The 15,249-nt window shown below is 40.8% G+C and overlaps 4 protein-coding genes across 11 annotated transcripts; 2 read left to right on the top strand and 2 right to left on the bottom strand.

The window, feature by feature from the left end:
• The first annotated feature begins 77 nt into the window (after positions 1 to 77).
• LOC129589501 (uncharacterized) lies at positions 78 to 3,823 on the top strand. 2 transcript variants are annotated; one of them, XM_055484291.1, is made up of 11 exons: positions 78 to 404; positions 585 to 630; positions 769 to 871; positions 1,001 to 1,123; positions 1,306 to 1,601; positions 1,745 to 1,975; positions 2,100 to 2,359; positions 2,582 to 2,740; positions 2,825 to 2,913; positions 3,169 to 3,412; positions 3,476 to 3,823. In XM_055484291.1, the coding sequence occupies exons 1-11, from the start codon at positions 175 to 177 to the stop codon at positions 3,606 to 3,608; spliced, it is 1,914 nt and encodes a 637-aa protein (XP_055340266.1). In that variant the 5' UTR covers positions 78 to 174; the 3' UTR covers positions 3,609 to 3,823. The 2 variants fall into 2 exon arrangements, with proteins under 2 accessions (XP_055340266.1, XP_055340256.1); XM_055484281.1 differs by having other exon boundaries at positions 1,001 to 1,129.
• Positions 3,221 to 7,037, bottom strand: LOC129589510 (protein phosphatase methylesterase 1-like). Of its 6 annotated transcripts, XR_008690616.1 has the most exons (14): positions 6,266 to 6,813; positions 6,033 to 6,145; positions 5,865 to 5,959; positions 5,657 to 5,714; positions 5,548 to 5,599; positions 5,318 to 5,478; positions 4,791 to 4,947; positions 4,559 to 4,725; positions 4,411 to 4,476; positions 4,130 to 4,174; positions 3,823 to 3,955; positions 3,697 to 3,765; positions 3,505 to 3,615; positions 3,221 to 3,440 (listed from the first exon to the last, which is right to left on the bottom strand). XR_008690616.1 is itself a non-coding variant. In XM_055484312.1 (13 exons), the coding sequence occupies exons 2-13, from the start codon at positions 6,319 to 6,321 to the stop codon at positions 3,747 to 3,749; spliced, it is 1,122 nt and encodes a 373-aa protein (XP_055340287.1). In that variant the 5' UTR covers positions 6,322 to 6,607; positions 6,820 to 7,037; the 3' UTR covers positions 3,221 to 3,746. The 6 variants fall into 6 exon arrangements, 3 of the variants coding, with proteins under 3 accessions (XP_055340287.1, XP_055340278.1, XP_055340302.1); XR_008690611.1 differs by having other exon boundaries at positions 3,505 to 3,765; XR_008690614.1 differs by having other exon boundaries at positions 3,221 to 3,615.
• Positions 6,879 to 10,107, top strand: LOC129589561 (transmembrane protein 185A-like). Its single transcript, XM_055484364.1, has 8 exons — positions 6,879 to 7,749; positions 7,827 to 8,003; positions 8,210 to 8,417; positions 8,715 to 8,798; positions 9,142 to 9,318; positions 9,407 to 9,464; positions 9,524 to 9,589; positions 9,651 to 10,107. The coding sequence occupies exons 1-8, from the start codon at positions 7,712 to 7,714 to the stop codon at positions 9,884 to 9,886; spliced, it is 1,044 nt and encodes a 347-aa protein (XP_055340339.1). The 5' UTR covers positions 6,879 to 7,711; the 3' UTR covers positions 9,887 to 10,107.
• LOC129589483 (tripartite motif-containing protein 3-like) lies at positions 9,998 to 15,118 on the bottom strand. 2 transcript variants are annotated; one of them, XM_055484263.1, is made up of 8 exons: positions 14,471 to 15,118; positions 11,641 to 12,981; positions 11,043 to 11,414; positions 10,921 to 10,977; positions 10,775 to 10,859; positions 10,651 to 10,709; positions 10,394 to 10,508; positions 9,998 to 10,335 (listed from the first exon to the last, which is right to left on the bottom strand). In XM_055484263.1, exons 2-8 carry the CDS (start codon positions 12,895 to 12,897, stop codon positions 10,289 to 10,291), a joined length of 1,992 nt encoding a protein of 663 aa, XP_055340238.1. In that variant the 5' UTR covers positions 12,898 to 12,981; positions 14,471 to 15,118; the 3' UTR covers positions 9,998 to 10,288. The 2 variants fall into 2 exon arrangements, with proteins under 2 accessions (XP_055340238.1, XP_055340246.1); XM_055484271.1 differs by having other exon boundaries at positions 14,604 to 15,118.
• Positions 15,119 to 15,249: the final 131 nt, after the last annotated feature.

Here is a 15,249-nt window from a genome sequence, read left to right as displayed (position 1 = left end):
GTTTAGTTTATAGTTTATACAACTGCACTCTCCGCAGTCTCCAGTCTTCAAACCCTCTTCACTGGTGATCACCTCAAAATTAGCACTATTCAAATCAGCTGCTGGTTTTCTGCAGCAAAAGATTTACAAGATTTCTGATTTTCCGTTTTCTGACTTCTACCACCCGTGATTAATATGCCAAACCGATTTTGGAAGGTCTTAAAGGAATGTTCTTTACCGAAGGATCTGGATTATCCTGCCTGGCATGCCGTTCATCAGCATCCCGTTGTACGGCAGTACTCGCAGTTATGCTCACCTTGCATGGACAACGCTTCAACGAAGACGAACGATTCCGAAGTCGATATTATCCTTCACGAAGTTCTAGCGGATTATAGTGCAAATCACATCATTCCCAGAATTCTTTTGTAAGTGCCGAAATGACTTAGATCTGTTTTGCCGTTCGTAATTTAATAACGGATATGTACTGTAAGGTAAGGTACATACAACTTTGGGAAACATCATATACGCTACATTACTACAGCGTTCTAAAATACTTAACTAGATTCAGTAAACCCTTTCGTGAAGATATGTTACATTTTCACCAGGGAATCGCATATTTCGGAAATGGAAGCATTTTTGGAGTGTGTTTTGGTAAGATTTCTACCATTTCTGTGGTTGTTCTGTCGCTATGTGTATTGAAAGTGCAAATGCTTGGGCAGCTAGAGTAGTACCATAATTCCCAGCAACAAGTTGTCAATACATTTATGCACATTATGCGTGGCTTCGCAGGAATGGGATACGTGTGACCACGCTTCCGAAAAACTGAAAAGCGTGTTCCGTGTTGCTGTTGCAAATTGCCTGCAAGTACTCAAGCAGAACCTGGAAACTATGAGTAAGACAGAAACTCAGTGATTCTAACTGTGCGTGGTGGTGGCGGTCAGTGTGTTACAGAATTTATGAAAATTTGGTGTTGTGTCTCGCTCGGACAATTTAAATTATCATGTGATTTTCGTTGTTGTAGAAGATCCAACATTGCCTTCGGCAGCATTTAAACGGAGTATCGATAAGTCAAAAACCGAACTGGCATTTATCCCAACTAATTTGCATTTACAGTCGTTTATGGTCTCTCAATCCTCCCAGACAAGTGAGGGTAATGTGTTTGCTTTCGCTTTTTATGCGTATTATGTTTTGGTTGCTTTTACGCTAAATTTTTCATTTTCCTTTTCTTCTTTCCGCTTTGTGTGATATTGTTGTTAGTACTTTAGTAATGATGGGCTGAACTCCCTTGGCGAATTAAATCCAAACTTTTTGTTTTGTTTTTCACAGAAAGAAAAGAGATTTGTTTGGCCCGCCACGATGTTGTCACAGTTGGAGCGTTTACGGTTCAGTTTCTTATGCACGATCTGCATGGGCTGTGCGCCTTGTGGTCACGTTTTACCCCGATGCAGTCTGGGTCTTGTTGTGCATCAAATAGTGAAGCTGTTCCAGAGGATCGTAGTCTACATTGTGACCCAGCCTGTTTGAATTACCCGCCAGCATTATCTCTTCTACGAACCGCGATTCGTCTGGCTCATCGGATTAGATGTTCTCATATGATGTCGCAATCGGAAGAACCAGCCGACGTGAGTTTGTTTCGGAAAGCGTTAATGTGTTTGCTGTAATGCGCAGTTAATGTTAGTGCTTAATTTGTTTACACCGACGACATTGCTTCCGCCTCAAGAAAGTTTGCTCTGTATTTCTTAAATTTACAAAGATCACTTTTCAGATGAATTACTTGGCCTGGGAAATTGAGCGTCTGCGTCATTTTTGGATTGAATTAGGGTCTCAGACAGTTCCTGATGACTTGGGTGGCTGGGAAATGCTTCATTGTCCTTCTTTGACAGTAGCCGGTTTATATCGCACATTGGGAGACGTCGTGGTATCTGCGTACATTGATCTGGACATTACTCATGCATTACAGTTAGTTCTTCGGGAACACTGTGTATATTCCCAGTTGGTAAGCTCGTGTACAAATAGTAAAAGCACAAATCATTTTTTATTTTGAATTTTTGAAGCGATTGCATCAAACTTGTAGCGGACAGCATTTTCTCAACGCAGTAAAAAAACCGTGATTATTGCAGTTAACCGCTGTTGTGTCGGGCATCTTGTCCAAGATATGCGTGAATCACCTAGATTTTTCACGAGAATTCGGATTTTCTGGCGGTGTATGGAACATTCTGTTGTACTTTGAATCGTTGTTGTCTTGTTGGGACGATGAAAAAATCATGGTGGAAGACGTTATCGGCGCAATCGTATTGCTTAGCAAAACGGAGTTCGTGATTCCGATATCCAGTTCGGAAGGGATCTTGAGATTGGACCAAATACAAATGCTGAATGAAAGGTAAAAGGAATAGCATCACCTATGCTGTACCGTTTTGCGTACTTACTCTGGTCGAATGCCGTGCTTCGCTTGCATTTACAGTACCTCTATGATATCTATGGAGGGAGCATTTGTTGATTATTAAATTTTAATTAATTAATAATTTTGATGATTTTATTGTTTTGCTGAACTTGTTCTATTGTTTCATGTGTGACTGACAGCGGTAATGTTTTTCGTCTGAAGGAAGAACGATAACCTGGACTTCGTGTACTCCAGAATCATGTTGCCATCTCTTCCTCAAAGCAGATTAAGGAAACCGGTTTCTGAAAACACCATAGTTGTACGGCCGTACCCAGTTTTTCTCAACGTAGGAATCAACGAAAAAGCAACGATAGCAGAAAAGTTGGTGTTGTGTTCAAGTGTTCAACCCTACACATATTTGTGCTAATTTTTTTGCAGAAAAAACTTTCTTTTTGCACTTTTCAGCATGGAATGTGCGATTGGCCTTCAAAAACTCAACAATCGATTTTATTCTCAAAAGTTGTTGGACTACATTGCAACTTACTCCCGCGCAGGTAAATTGCACTTCCATGGCAGTGCTATTATTATTACCCCGTGTTGAATAAAATCAGTTAGAAGTTAGAACTTACAATAAGTGAAGCACTTTGTGATACTAGTAAATCGTAATAACCAGCAACCTACATTTTCTTGCACGTTCTCCGTTTTTGCATTTAACTGATGAATTATAGTTGTTAACCAGATCGCTGCGCTCTGTCTTACATGTACAGTAGTATGCTATGGTTCACGCTTATTATAATAGTTCTTTTTAGAATTAACGGAACCGGAAATCAGCCAGTTTACAACAGCTGTGCGATCAGAAGCTCCGAAAAATACGACTTTATTGCAAAGTGCAGAAAAACTTGTACGCCATTTAGGTGGCATCCGATTTACAATGTGTAAAAGCGCAAAAGATAGAACAGCTATGGCCGTTACACTGGAAGAGCTAACGGTGGTCACTCAGTACGCATCGCTCACTCCGGATTCTCAAACTGAACTCCTGGAGGAAATGAGAAAGTGAGCAAGAACTCGACAGGAATTTCCACTAAATTAAAAACTTAAATTTCTCATTTGTTATAGAAACGGGACTAGACGGGAAAATACCATACAGAATATTGGCTATCCAAAGTATGCATTTACAGATGATCAGATGGAACACTTTCCTCCTGATTACCGAGCACCCGCTGGAACTTTCGGCAAAGCGGAAACGTAGATATAAACTGTAAAGGAAGGTGGTTAACAATTAGTGACTGTCCTCTTTCGTCCCAGCTTGTGCTTTTTTCTAGTCTTTCTGCGCTAACCGATCCGCTGTTCTGTCTTTCGGAGTTTATCACAGATCCACTATTCATAGTTAACAGCACGGAAACGTTCTGAAAACATCGTTCAACCGTAATACAGAAAACCAGATGCAAATAAAGAAAAATTACCGTTGAAATTCCGACGCAGCTTCCACGATTTTGTTCCGTACAAGAAACGTGGCTAGAGCTTCGGCAACCTTCACGGGCTGATCTTCTTGCACTGCATGACCAGATTTAGGAAGAACAACCATCTGGAATTTCCCTGAAAGTTTCAATAACATGCTATCGAAATGACAGTACTTCAAGTATACAAGGTTATAAAGAAATGCCCAGCAGAAATCATAAACTTTCAATAAACTGCGATCTACGACGTTCCACTGATAAGCCGGATCATTCGATCAAATACGAATGCATTTAAATTTACACGCTTATGTACCTTGCATTTGGCCAATGGTCAAATCCTTATCCAATCGATCCATACCTGGTAATCAAACAAAGAGGTGTCACTCGCTTTCACAGCTGATTTCCGCCAAACAAGTCAGTCAAATCATCGGAATTTCGCACCCAAATTAATAGTAGCTTGTACAGTAGTTGTTGTACAATCAGTATTAATTAACGGATTGTATGTATTTCTACTTTTCCAACTAACCATACGTATGATACAAGCACATTCTTAATCCAGCAGAGCAACTGCATCACAAATTTATGTCAGTCTACCTGCGAGTAACAACAGTTTTGGAGTCGGACATTCCAAGTACATTTTCGATAATCCAGTGAACCACCCTGTAGAAATTGTAGCAAATCAAAGAAACTGCAATAATAATAAATCATTAATAACTAAAAGTAGAACACCGTGAAGTTGTACCGAGCCAAAAAGGTTGCGTTTTCAGCAAGTCTATCCGCCAGATGAGTGTCTTTGTGGATTCTTTAGGAGTGTCGGTCTCAGGAGGAGCACCATCTTCCATTATTGTGTCACAAGCACTAACAGCCTGGCAAACATCCGTACTATCCCCAACGGAGCTCGAATCCATACTACAATATCATGCAAATGCAATGTAGCAACAATTAATTAACCGTCGTAGCAACGTAATGCGTACGGCATCAGCTGTCCTATCATAGAAACACAAGCCGATTCGGGATTCTTGATGTGACCGGACCGGAAGGCCCACTCGATGGCATTTTCAATAGATGGGAAACATTTTGGCCGTCCACGAACGATTGACTCCATGCAAGCCAGCGATTCGAGCGCAGTACCTACAAATCAGTTAATAAATACTGCAGTTAGAGATTGAGTACTAGTACTTATATGATATATCTGAGGTTTAGCTAATGAATGTGATATTATCCCAAATCAAAATTATTTTTAAAGAATCACAAACAGAAACACTAGTTATATTTATGAGCGATTCATACTGGAAAAATTAAAACAAAGTGTCAGTTAACAAAGAAAAAAATCATAACATCATTTCCGTTTCCTAACATTTCAGAATATCAAACCAGAAACATATAACTATTCCACAAAAAAGAAATACTTAATGAAAGAAGAGATAGAACGTATTAGTACCGTTTCCGAATTGAAGTCGGAAACGGTACTAATGAATAATGCGTCTGTAGAATTACGTACCTTCGACTACGTCTATCACAACAAGGCCAACTAGCTTGGGAATCAAATTACGGCTAGCAGCGTGCACGCAGACTGCCCCACCAAGACTATGACCAATTAAAACGATCGGCGGACTATCCTGTTCGTTTGGGAAAATCGTGCGAATAACATCTGCAATGTCACTGCAAAAATAGGAGTAGAACGCTTGATTCTCGCAAACACAACTGCAGCTTAAGGGATAAAGAACTAACTTGCTCAACGTCTCTGCGGAAAGGTCTGAATCATCTGATGTGATCGTGTCGCCTATAAAACATCGGAAAATTTAACTGTTAACAACAGCATTTTCAACGTTATCCGCACCATGTCCACGCAAATCCACGGCAACACAGCGGCAAGCCACGAGCTCCGTAATCGCTTTCTAAAACAGATTTTCTGTCTAGCCCAGTAATGGTAATTAAAACAAGACAGTAAACAAGGACATTGAGCGCAATATTCATAAAAGCATTCAAAAAGGGAATTTCTTACAAAAACGGTTAAGGAAAGCTAAATTAAAATCTTTTCTCCATACCGAGACGAGTGCCCAGGATAATGCGGAAAAGCCACCTCCATGAATCAAGTACAGAACTGGACCGAGGGAACCCTTCTCAAATATGCTGAAAGCGTGCAGAGCAGTCAAGGAGCACCGTAACTATATTAAAAAATTTTGAAACCGTTTGTGCGGAGAAAAAGGATATGTTCTCCTTCACATTGACGATGCGTTTCGTGTCAAAATATTTATCCCATGAAGCAGGAGTGAAGCGCACTCGACCACGCGCGCTCTGTTGAGGAATCTGATGATGCGTGCTGGAGCTACAAAACAAAGCACAGCATATCACCGAAAGCTCACAAAACGAGTTGGCTTAGAAAACAGTTGTATCGTTAGAAATCTTTCCTAAGCACAGCAAACTTCTCCGCAGTAATGCCACTTACACGGGACTAGGCAACCCGACAAAGGCTGCATTCTTAAGAATTTGCTGACGATCCATGGAATGGACTGCGAAGAAACTGCAAAGCTTTCTCAGTGCAGGTCAGTCTTCCGCCCGCTGCAGCACTTGGAATCCCATCAACAATCCCGACGGCGCATGACAATAGGAGTATCTAAATTTCAAGCTCAGTCTTCGATCCTGATCTATGATTCCACAACATATGAACGTATCCGTGCTGTATGCAGATATGTACAATATATGCAGGCAAATGAGTCCGCAAATCACAAGCAAGCTAGAAGTGTAGCTAGCCGTACGGTGTTCAACACAATTTTCGTTGTGTCAGGCCCTGTAAAATGGCATGTAAAATGGCATGTAAAATGGCACAGTCAGGGCATGTAAAATGTAAAAGCACCTGATCCGAAGAGCGAAAAAAACTTGAGAAACAACTTCAACCACCAAAGGATCGCTACTCGCTACTCTATTACAGTAAGCTAAAAATGCCAATAAAATTAAAAAATCAAATACTTTTTTAATAAGTATAATTTATTATGATTTTACTCTGTCAGCCCGCAACTGCACGCTCCGGTACGGGCGCTCCATCCACATCCGCGATGACGTCAGAAGTTGTGTGGGTTTGGGTTTGGTGATGTCGATCATCTTGGTGCATTCCTTTGGCAGGATGCACTTGTCCAGTCAGTACATAATTTCTTAAAGAAAAAAGTTGTGGATGCATGTTCCCACTGGATCTTGTTTCCCGATCCCAAATCTTTTTTGTAACCGTTATCGTATCGTAGTTTATTACAATGCTAGTTTCCACTATGCAACGACTGTTTACTCTCCCAAACACAAACCGATTCTGATCATTTCTGCAGCCCACATTTGATTGTGTTGATTTTTCTACTACTTTAACTTAGCTACTAGTTACTAGTATTTCTTTAGTTTCTATTGTGGTTCTTCGAAATTTCATTTTTATGTGAACAGTCTTATTCTCCGTGGACAGGATTCTGTAGTGACCAGTGAAATCTGTCTCTGTTACTTATATTTATCTCTGTAAAGTGGCTGCAAGCCGTATGCAATTCAGTGTTTGATTAAGGAATCATGTGTTTATCGTTTACAACATGAAGGGATAAATTAAATTAGCACAATCTGTGCTAGCGAGGCTGTCAGTGTCTCTTAATGACTGGCACTTATCATGACTTATGCTGTCCAAGTGCATCTGTGATTTGCATGTCAGTCATTGAGTAATTGATTTATTGTGTAAAAGGTTTGTTGCAAGCGTGCGAACTGGACCTGCGCAAATCCTGCACAGATTGACTAAATGAACTGCTTTATGTCTCCTGGCTCCCTTGTTTAAGAAGACCATAGAAAATGTCTAATTAATTTTTGACGGGCGCCACGGAAGAGCTGGGCACTAGCTAGACGATGCCTTGGTTTCTTCTATCAGCGCACCATGGAACTTCAGCGATTGTTTCAGGATTTTAACCACAGGTACGTCGTAATTCGTCAGCAATCTAGCCTTGCCGTACACTTTTCCTGTGCCCAACCAACCGTATTGAATTTTGCAGTAAATTCGTGGTGCATTTCTCCCTGTTTGTCTTTGTCTTCCTCTTCGCCATTCGTTTGGACGAAACAGTTGACTGGAACTGGTGGATCGTGTTCATTCCATTATGGATGTGGAAATTTTTAGTTTTTCTGGGCGCGGTTATTGGCAGTGCTGTATGGCTCAAAAACCCACAATCAAGGTACGTAAACGACTTCATTTTCCTTATATTGTTTCGGGATATTTTATATTGTTTCGGGAGAGGCGTTTTATTATTTATCATTAAGCCATATTTTTTAAACGTAAACTGGGGTTGCAAAAAGTTATAAGAAGGAAAAGCCTTTTTAGCTAGTTTTTCCCTGCTCTAGTTTGTTTGAATAATTGACGTCGACTATTTTTCTCTTGCAGAATGGATGTGGACAGCATCATTCAGTTTCGCGCCATGTGGTTAAGCGTTGCAGTGCATTGTTTCCTGTTTTTGTTTGAATTGTTGGCGTGTGAACAACTTGCGCAACCTTCTCACCGATGGATCCTCGTTTTCCTTCCACTTACCTTCGTATCTCTGCTGTCCTTCTTCGTGTGTGTTTGGAGTCTGAAAAGGGAGCGCCCGTTTGAGGTATAATGTAACTAATATACCGTAAGGCGTTTTTGGAACCTTGAATTATTTCCATTGGTAATGTTAATTTGGGTATTAATTATCAGCGTATGGTCAGCGTATAGGTGTTTTTCAGTATTACTCGGTACTTATAGCGTGGAAGTAGTAAGTTTTTGGAGTTGAGGCAAACTAGAACTGAATTTTGAGTAAATTTTTGAACGTGTTGTATTAGCTTTTTAACAGCTGCGGTAAAATGAGAAACTAAACCTGCTCCAACAGTTTATCTGTCGAGTTTTCATTCGGAATCTTTTTTTCCAGTTGGAAATGTTTTGTGCGGTCAATATTGTCCAATTTGTCTTTCTGGCCCTGCGACTTGACGAAATCGTTACGTGGAGCTGGGTGGTAAGAGTTAAAATGAGTTTTCCTGTCGTAGAATTTTGGTGATTTGTGTACGTTTTGGGAGACCTTTTCTGTAGAAAATGTGAACAGGTAAATGAAGTACCGTTATGAAATTTCAAGGCAAAATATTATGGCAGATGGTAATAATCTGGTGGTAATGCATTTTTTTATAACGATTAATAGCTCCCGCAGATTATATTTTTAAGTACCGGGGTTTGCTAGTGCTCGGTATTTTGTTATGCTTCGCTTATTTCTACATTGTATTACCCGAAAAAGTTATGTTGTAACACTGGTTTTTGTGCGCAGTACTGTATTGAAATACATCCCTTGTTCTTGTGGCTTCCAGATCGTGTTTATCCCGCTATGGGTGCTGACCGCCGCTATTATGGTGGGCATGTCGTATTCTGTAATATTTGCCTGCCTGGTTGTGCGCTCCGCCGACCTTCACGCGGAACAGCGAATGACAGCCGTACGGGCTGCAATCAGCTCAAGTATTGTGGTGCTTCCCATGCTTATAACTGAGGTCAGTGTTCAGTTTCAGTTTTCTCCTTCGATTATATTTGCTGGTTAATTTGCTGAACATCCGTTGAGTAATGCTGTTATTCGCGTAGATTCTGTTGGTGTACAAACTGGATAGTCATGCCGACATGAGTTTCCTTTTCTGCTCGGGTAAGAATTCTGTTTGCTAATCGATTAATTCTTTTCATATTCGCGGTGCTCTTTTTCAGTTCCTTTGCTATGTACACTTTTGATGTTGATGTTCATGGCGTGTGGTACACGTGGCGGAAACAAATGTAAGTGACTATCACTATGTGTACACAGCCACAATTAAAAAATAAAGTGAGATCTTTCTAGGGTTTTTTGGTCTTCGCAAAGGCTTTTGCCATTCGTTGCTTGCCGCTTGCCCTTGTTTGCGGGAATACGGCAACATCAAAATTGCGCCATCGGTCCGAGTAGAGAATCCTACCGAAGAGACCGTCGCATTGCGCGATTCATGGGAATTGCGCTACGCTGATACTGCAAAATTCGCCAAATTTGCTCAAACTCGTTTACCTACAGTTCAGTTTATATCGATAGAAAGTCCAGACTAATACTTAGATATACTGTTGCTTTATAAATCTTGCCTTCCAAGCTTTGTATTTCATATTTAATGTGGATGATATTCCTCTGTGCGTTTTACTGTAAATTCTGTTTCCCTTTCTACTTGTTATTTTATTTTTATTGGGTTCTGCGTTTATTAAGTAATCTGCACAAAAATCGAAGTAAAGTTCTCGATACATAAAATTAAATTAAAACAAAGACTGCATAAAATTTTGCGAAATGCAGTAGAGTGGGGGGGACAACGTTTCGAAAAACAATTCAATAAATACAGTCGTTTGTATTATGCGACAAATTAACAAATATTAACGATATATAATTATGTCGATTCAACAAATTATCATCCATTCACCGAGGTTTATCAAATCCGGGAACGACGAGACTGGAATATTGCGTCAAAGTTGAGCGAGGGGATGACGATAAATTCGAACCGTATGGTTACCTATCGAATTTCGTAATTAGACAAAATGAAAGTTAGCACTGTCAACAAATACTCGTACCGGAATCACAAATGTAAATTTGTCCATCCGGCCCAATTGTAAGCCCCTGCGGTCCATATAGCGGTTTGGAAAGCGCCGTGACGTATGCAGAAAAACTGCCTTGACTGTCAAATACCTTGAATACAAAACCATTTGATAAATAACGTCATTGTAAAAATATGTGGAGACAGTTAAAATTACATTTCCAAAGCATCGAAAAAAAGATTCAGAATTCCAATAAATGCAGGATGAACACTCCATTACAGAAGGCGACTTACTTGAACTCTCCCGCCTCCCCAATCAGCAACGACAATTCCACGATGATCCACCGCAATACCTAATGTGTAAAGGAAAAAGTGTTATAAAAAAGTAGTGAGACAAAGCGCAGTGCGAGCGGCACACCAGTTGGTCCACTGAACGAGCCCATTCCTCCCTCAGCGCTGAAAGACCCAAAGTTGAACCGGTAGTTGTAATTCGCATCGAAGACCTAACAGAAAGATGTGTTAATTACGTCCCAGCTGCTTATCTACAAAACGCAAATTTCCTGCCTTAACGGTATGATGATGGAAGTCGGAAATGAAGATATCGCCACACTCCGCCGAAACCTTAATAAGAATATAATTTTACCGTCACATTTTTCAGTATTTCACTTCCTCGATTTTCCACTTACCGTAATATAGTGTGGACCAGCCAAGTGAGCAGCTGTGGACGAAGGCGACCAGATTTTCTTGAACAGCTTTTCGTTGCGAAACACGAGGACACTATTTGAGCGATTATCCACGACCAATATATCTCCATTCAAGGCTACAGCAATTCCTTTGGGACCAGTCAATTTGGCTGATCCGAAACTGGATAGGAACTGTCCATCCGTACCATATACTAATACGCTGCGATTTTCATAATCGGCCACCACGAAACAGGGAGAAGTGGATTTGCTTAAACGAGCCGGAACAAATGCGATGCCGGTCGGACGAAAGATCTGACCAGGACGGCGACCACGATCGCCGAATCTCTTGAGGTGCTCTCCATTGGGACCAAAGAGCTATCAAGTACAAAAGGTCATAATTTGTTAACTATTAAGAAATGAAAATGCAGCAAAATAGTGTTGACTGATACGAACGTTTTAAGATTTTCATTACTTATTAAACATATCTTAAAGAAACATGTTTGTAGAGTAGGATTACTTTGCCAGTAGGTCATAATCGGTATTACATAATACTGTACTTTACCATCTGTACGTAAGTGCTGCAATGTTCTTTTTGCCTCACCTGGATGCATCCAATGTTGCTGTCGGTGACCGCAATAATCCCTTCATCCGTTACACACACTCCTTGTGGATTCAAAAAGTGTCCCGGTTCCCTGCCAAAAGAGCCGACACTCCCAGTAGCCAAGCTGTCTTCATCCAGCTCCGACAGCTTAGAATTGCGTCGTCCATCTGATCCTGTCGATTTCTGTGACGGCGATCGGCCGTTCATCCGCGCAGTCAGCGCCGAACACGCCGAGAAGAGTGACTCACGTACGGCCTCCTCGTGTATCACCGGACTCTTGACGGACACATAGAAAGGACTGTTGCTGACCGGATGGCCTGACAACTGCACATGGAGATTGTACCAGCCCTCTTTGTGCAGAGTGAATGTGATTTCAAATGAATCACTCCGCAGCTGCTTGCGCTTGACCTCATGATGGACGCTGTCCTCGGGGGACTCCTTGGGCGCTGATAGCGTAACAGTGAGATTATCGGCCTGCAGCGGCTGGCCACGCACATCGCGATTCCAGAGGAACATACGCAGTTTCACCTCTTTTCCGGGCAGCGCGTTAATAAGCCCATCCTTCGACATGCCGTTGGTAATGGCGCAAATAAATCCCTTGCGCTCATTGGACCCAAATGAATTCGCAGCGGTCCCTGACGTCAGCCGGTTGGATGCGGATCGGCGGAAAAAAGTGCGATTTGGCGCAGCCATTTTTTCCACTTTGGCAACGGGATGACTGAATTCATGAAACATTCGGTATAACTCAGGAATCAGCTTCGACCTAATGGTCAATATGGATGCAATGGAATTCTCTTCCAACTGCTTGTTAATTTCACTGCACAGGGAGCGCAACCGGTTCCGCCGGCATTCGGCCGCGTGGATCGTAATGTGTTTCTGGCGTTGGGAGACCGTACGCGAACCGGTGTCGGTGTTTAAACTGCGGCTGAGCGCTTTTTGCGAAGGCGGCAGAAAATAATCGGGCGACGTTAGCACTGGACCATCGTCTTGGTTTAATTGGCTTTTTGCTGTTTGTAGCAGACCAAGAATGGCATTCTTTGTATCTTGTACTATCTCCGTAATGGTTTTTATATCGCCCGAACATTTTCCATGTGTTCGACATTTTGTGCATATTAAAGTATTCGCGGTCATTCCGCCACAATCGTAATAAACACATGGCTCGTTATGTTCCTGGCATAACGGAAGAGGGGCTTTTATTAAATCATTCAGATCCATTTCCACATCAGAAATGCTGTTATGGTCGGTTGCTGTCTCCATTCCTGTGAGCGGTTTCTAACGCTGCATAGATAGGGCGTACTTATACGTAAACACTTAAAACGTCACCTTCCAGCGCTATCCGTCCTGTGCAAATAAAAACACAATACCGAGTTTTATGGCTGTTTGTATATCGCCTGATTTAAACAACTATGGAAGACTTTTAATAGTGTAACAAGAATTAAGAAGCGCCAACACGAGCAAACAGCTGCAACAGAGAAACATTTTCCCTGGGTCTAATTTCAATATGCCTTTGTTATATTGTCTTCCTGGTTCCTCCGTCTTATGTTCTAAAATCTCAACAATATCATTCGCGCATACATCATACATGTAACTGTCATTATGAAACAAAAGACTGTAATATAGATGACTTCCCGCTACAATTTTAATCTTTTTAATCATATCTTAGAATGAGAGAATCGAAAGAGCTGTTCAAAAATAATGTTTATTCTAAATATTTTCGGGATCTGTGCTTGTACTGCCTGAATGCGCACAGCTGGTTCGCAGCTCTCTCAAATATGTGGTTAGCGTGAACGAAATTACAAGAGAAATAAGAGCTTCAGATTCACGCAGGCTACTAATTACGAATTTCGATCCCATTCCGATAGTATTATTCCTTGTCAAAGAGGAGGATACTGCTGTGCACTGGTTAAAACGAGGTGTTTGCCGGGTTTATCACGATATTGCAGAGAAAATCGATAGGCAATTACGAGTGCGAGCAATGCGAACTAACCGCGACAACTGTGCATTACGTGCTTCTATAAATGCCGCTGCACAAATCTCGATGTATGTACATAATTATTTCGTGTCGTTGCCGCTCTACACAGAGAGTCACAGACATAAAGTATACAAAACATGCTTAGCGCATTTGCGGCTTTTCCTACTTTTAGCACTCGGGAATCAGTAACCGGTATTTTTTAATTCTTAAATTATAAATATGTAAGCGTATAATTCCCTATTTAAAATAAAAAAATGTCACGATAGGCCTATGTCGATAGCCTGACTTTCTGATGCAGAAGCGTTAGGTTGCAAGTACTACTTAGTAGAAACTACAGAAACATTCGCCAACTCTGCAGTCTGAACTTTGACTCTCGACTTTGTACTCTGCATATTCAAAAAGACTTTTGGAAAAAACAAATAACAGTATATAAACGGGCCGGGTATATAATATTTTACAACATTTTATGCAGTGGCGGGCATATGTATCATAATGTGCAATAAATCTAACAATAATTAATGTTATCAGCAAGAATGACGGTAATTGCGCTTGTACGAGTATGCAAATTAATCGCAGCTTTTCAAATTTCAAACATTATAGGTAGACCCGCGGTAGAAGTAAAGGTCTCGATAAACGAAAACTTAAAATGCACAAGCAAATTACGGCACAGCGTTAGCGCTATTAGCAAAACCGCAAATAAAAGAAACTTACTAACTGATTGCAAGGAACATGCTTACATGCATACTGAAATTTAGAACTTAAATTCTGCTATGCATTAATCTGCAAACTTAATATAACGACTGGTATAATTTTCATTTATGTTTATAAAGGTTATTACTGTTAACTTACTACACATACCTGATCCACTCGTAGCAAAAGCGACTCGGTTCCAATTTTCAAATAAAATTCTTAAACGGTTTTCAAAATTTTCGGGTTTGAGATGCGTGCCTTTTTGTTTCCGATCGAATGTCACAGAAATCAGGTTACTTACATTTCCAACGCCAACATTCGCATCTAATTTAAAAACACATAGCTGGTACATATCCTGGCACGCATCCATGTATTCCATAAAATTCTCCCTCGCAAATGCGCCCCGGATAACGACACACGGGCCAGCTGGCGAGGCTGTTTAATCATGGCATCGACTGAACCGGAAGTTGAGCATATACAGAAAATAATCAATATTCTGCCTTACTGGCGGGGACTATACATGCTATGATGCTGGACTCACAAATCGATAACGTATTCTTTCTTCACATTCTTAAACGATCAAGAGCAACATAAACAGGACCTACTGATTCTATAATAACCGGCATACTGAACATGGTGTGTTTACTTGAAGTAAAGCCGGCTACTAAAACACGTTATCCAGTATGCTCGCATATTTGCTTATTATTTATTTATGACAAAAGAAACCGTGATATCGGTGTTCCGTATAGTTTTACTTATTTAATACGAATGGTCTCAATGGCCACAACAATATTTCCAGTCTGGAAAGAATAAAGGTTTTTTACTTGACTGTCGAATCAGCGTCTTCCATTTCTGAGTGTTTATAGATATCCGCGGCACCTGATGCTTCGAAAGCTAAAATAATTTACAATTCAGCAAAATACGACATTCATATGGGCATACAAATG

Source organism: Paramacrobiotus metropolitanus, unplaced genomic scaffold (assembly GCF_019649055.1).
Source record: "Paramacrobiotus metropolitanus isolate TYO unplaced genomic scaffold, Prichtersi_v1.0 Parri_scaffold0000002, whole genome shotgun sequence".
NCBI lineage: Eukaryota > Metazoa > Tardigrada > Eutardigrada > Parachela > Macrobiotidae > Paramacrobiotus > Paramacrobiotus metropolitanus.
This window is presented reverse-complemented; position numbering and strand designations above follow the sequence as displayed.

What these genes read in the sequence shown, in the direction of transcription:
- LOC129589501 (XM_055484281.1), top strand. Translation starts at nt 175, where the DNA reads ATGCCAAACCGATTTTGGAAGGTCTTAAAGGAATGTTCTTTACCGAAG. An exon ending in ACTGTGTATATTCCCAGTTG is followed by an intron (nt 1,976 to 2,099) that starts GTAAGCTCGTGT and finishes TGATTATTGCAG; the next exon opens with TTAACCGCTGTTGTGTCGGG. An exon ending in TGCAACTTACTCCCGCGCAG is followed by an intron (nt 2,914 to 3,168) that starts GTAAATTGCACT and finishes AGTTCTTTTTAG; the next exon opens with AATTAACGGAACCGGAAATC.
- LOC129589510 (XM_055484312.1), bottom strand. Translation starts at nt 6,321, where the DNA reads ATGGATCGTCAGCAAATTCTTAAGAATGCAGCCTTTGTCGGGTTGCCT. An exon ending in GTCGGGTTGCCTAGTCCCGT is followed by an intron (nt 6,146 to 6,265) that starts GTAAGTGGCATT and finishes TTTGTTTTGTAG; the next exon opens with CTCCAGCACGCATCATCAGA. An exon ending in ATGATAGGACAGCTGATGCC is followed by an intron (nt 4,726 to 4,790) that starts GTACGCATTACG and finishes ATGATATTGTAG; the next exon opens with TATGGATTCGAGCTCCGTTG.
- LOC129589561 (XM_055484364.1), top strand. Translation starts at nt 7,712, where the DNA reads ATGGAACTTCAGCGATTGTTTCAGGATTTTAACCACAG. An exon ending in TTTCAGGATTTTAACCACAG is followed by an intron (nt 7,750 to 7,826) that starts GTACGTCGTAAT and finishes TGAATTTTGCAG; the next exon opens with TAAATTCGTGGTGCATTTCT. An exon ending in TTCCCATGCTTATAACTGAG is followed by an intron (nt 9,319 to 9,406) that starts GTCAGTGTTCAG and finishes TTATTCGCGTAG; the next exon opens with ATTCTGTTGGTGTACAAACT.
- LOC129589483 (XM_055484263.1), bottom strand. Translation starts at nt 12,897, where the DNA reads ATGGAGACAGCAACCGACCATAACAGCATTTCTGATGTGGAAATGGAT. An exon ending in TCCATCATCATACCGTTAAG is followed by an intron (nt 10,860 to 10,920) that starts GCAGGAAATTTG and finishes TCTTTCTGTTAG; the next exon opens with GTCTTCGATGCGAATTACAA. An exon ending in AATTTACATTTGTGATTCCG is followed by an intron (nt 10,336 to 10,393) that starts GTACGAGTATTT and finishes GAAATTCGATAG; the next exon opens with GTAACCATACGGTTCGAATT.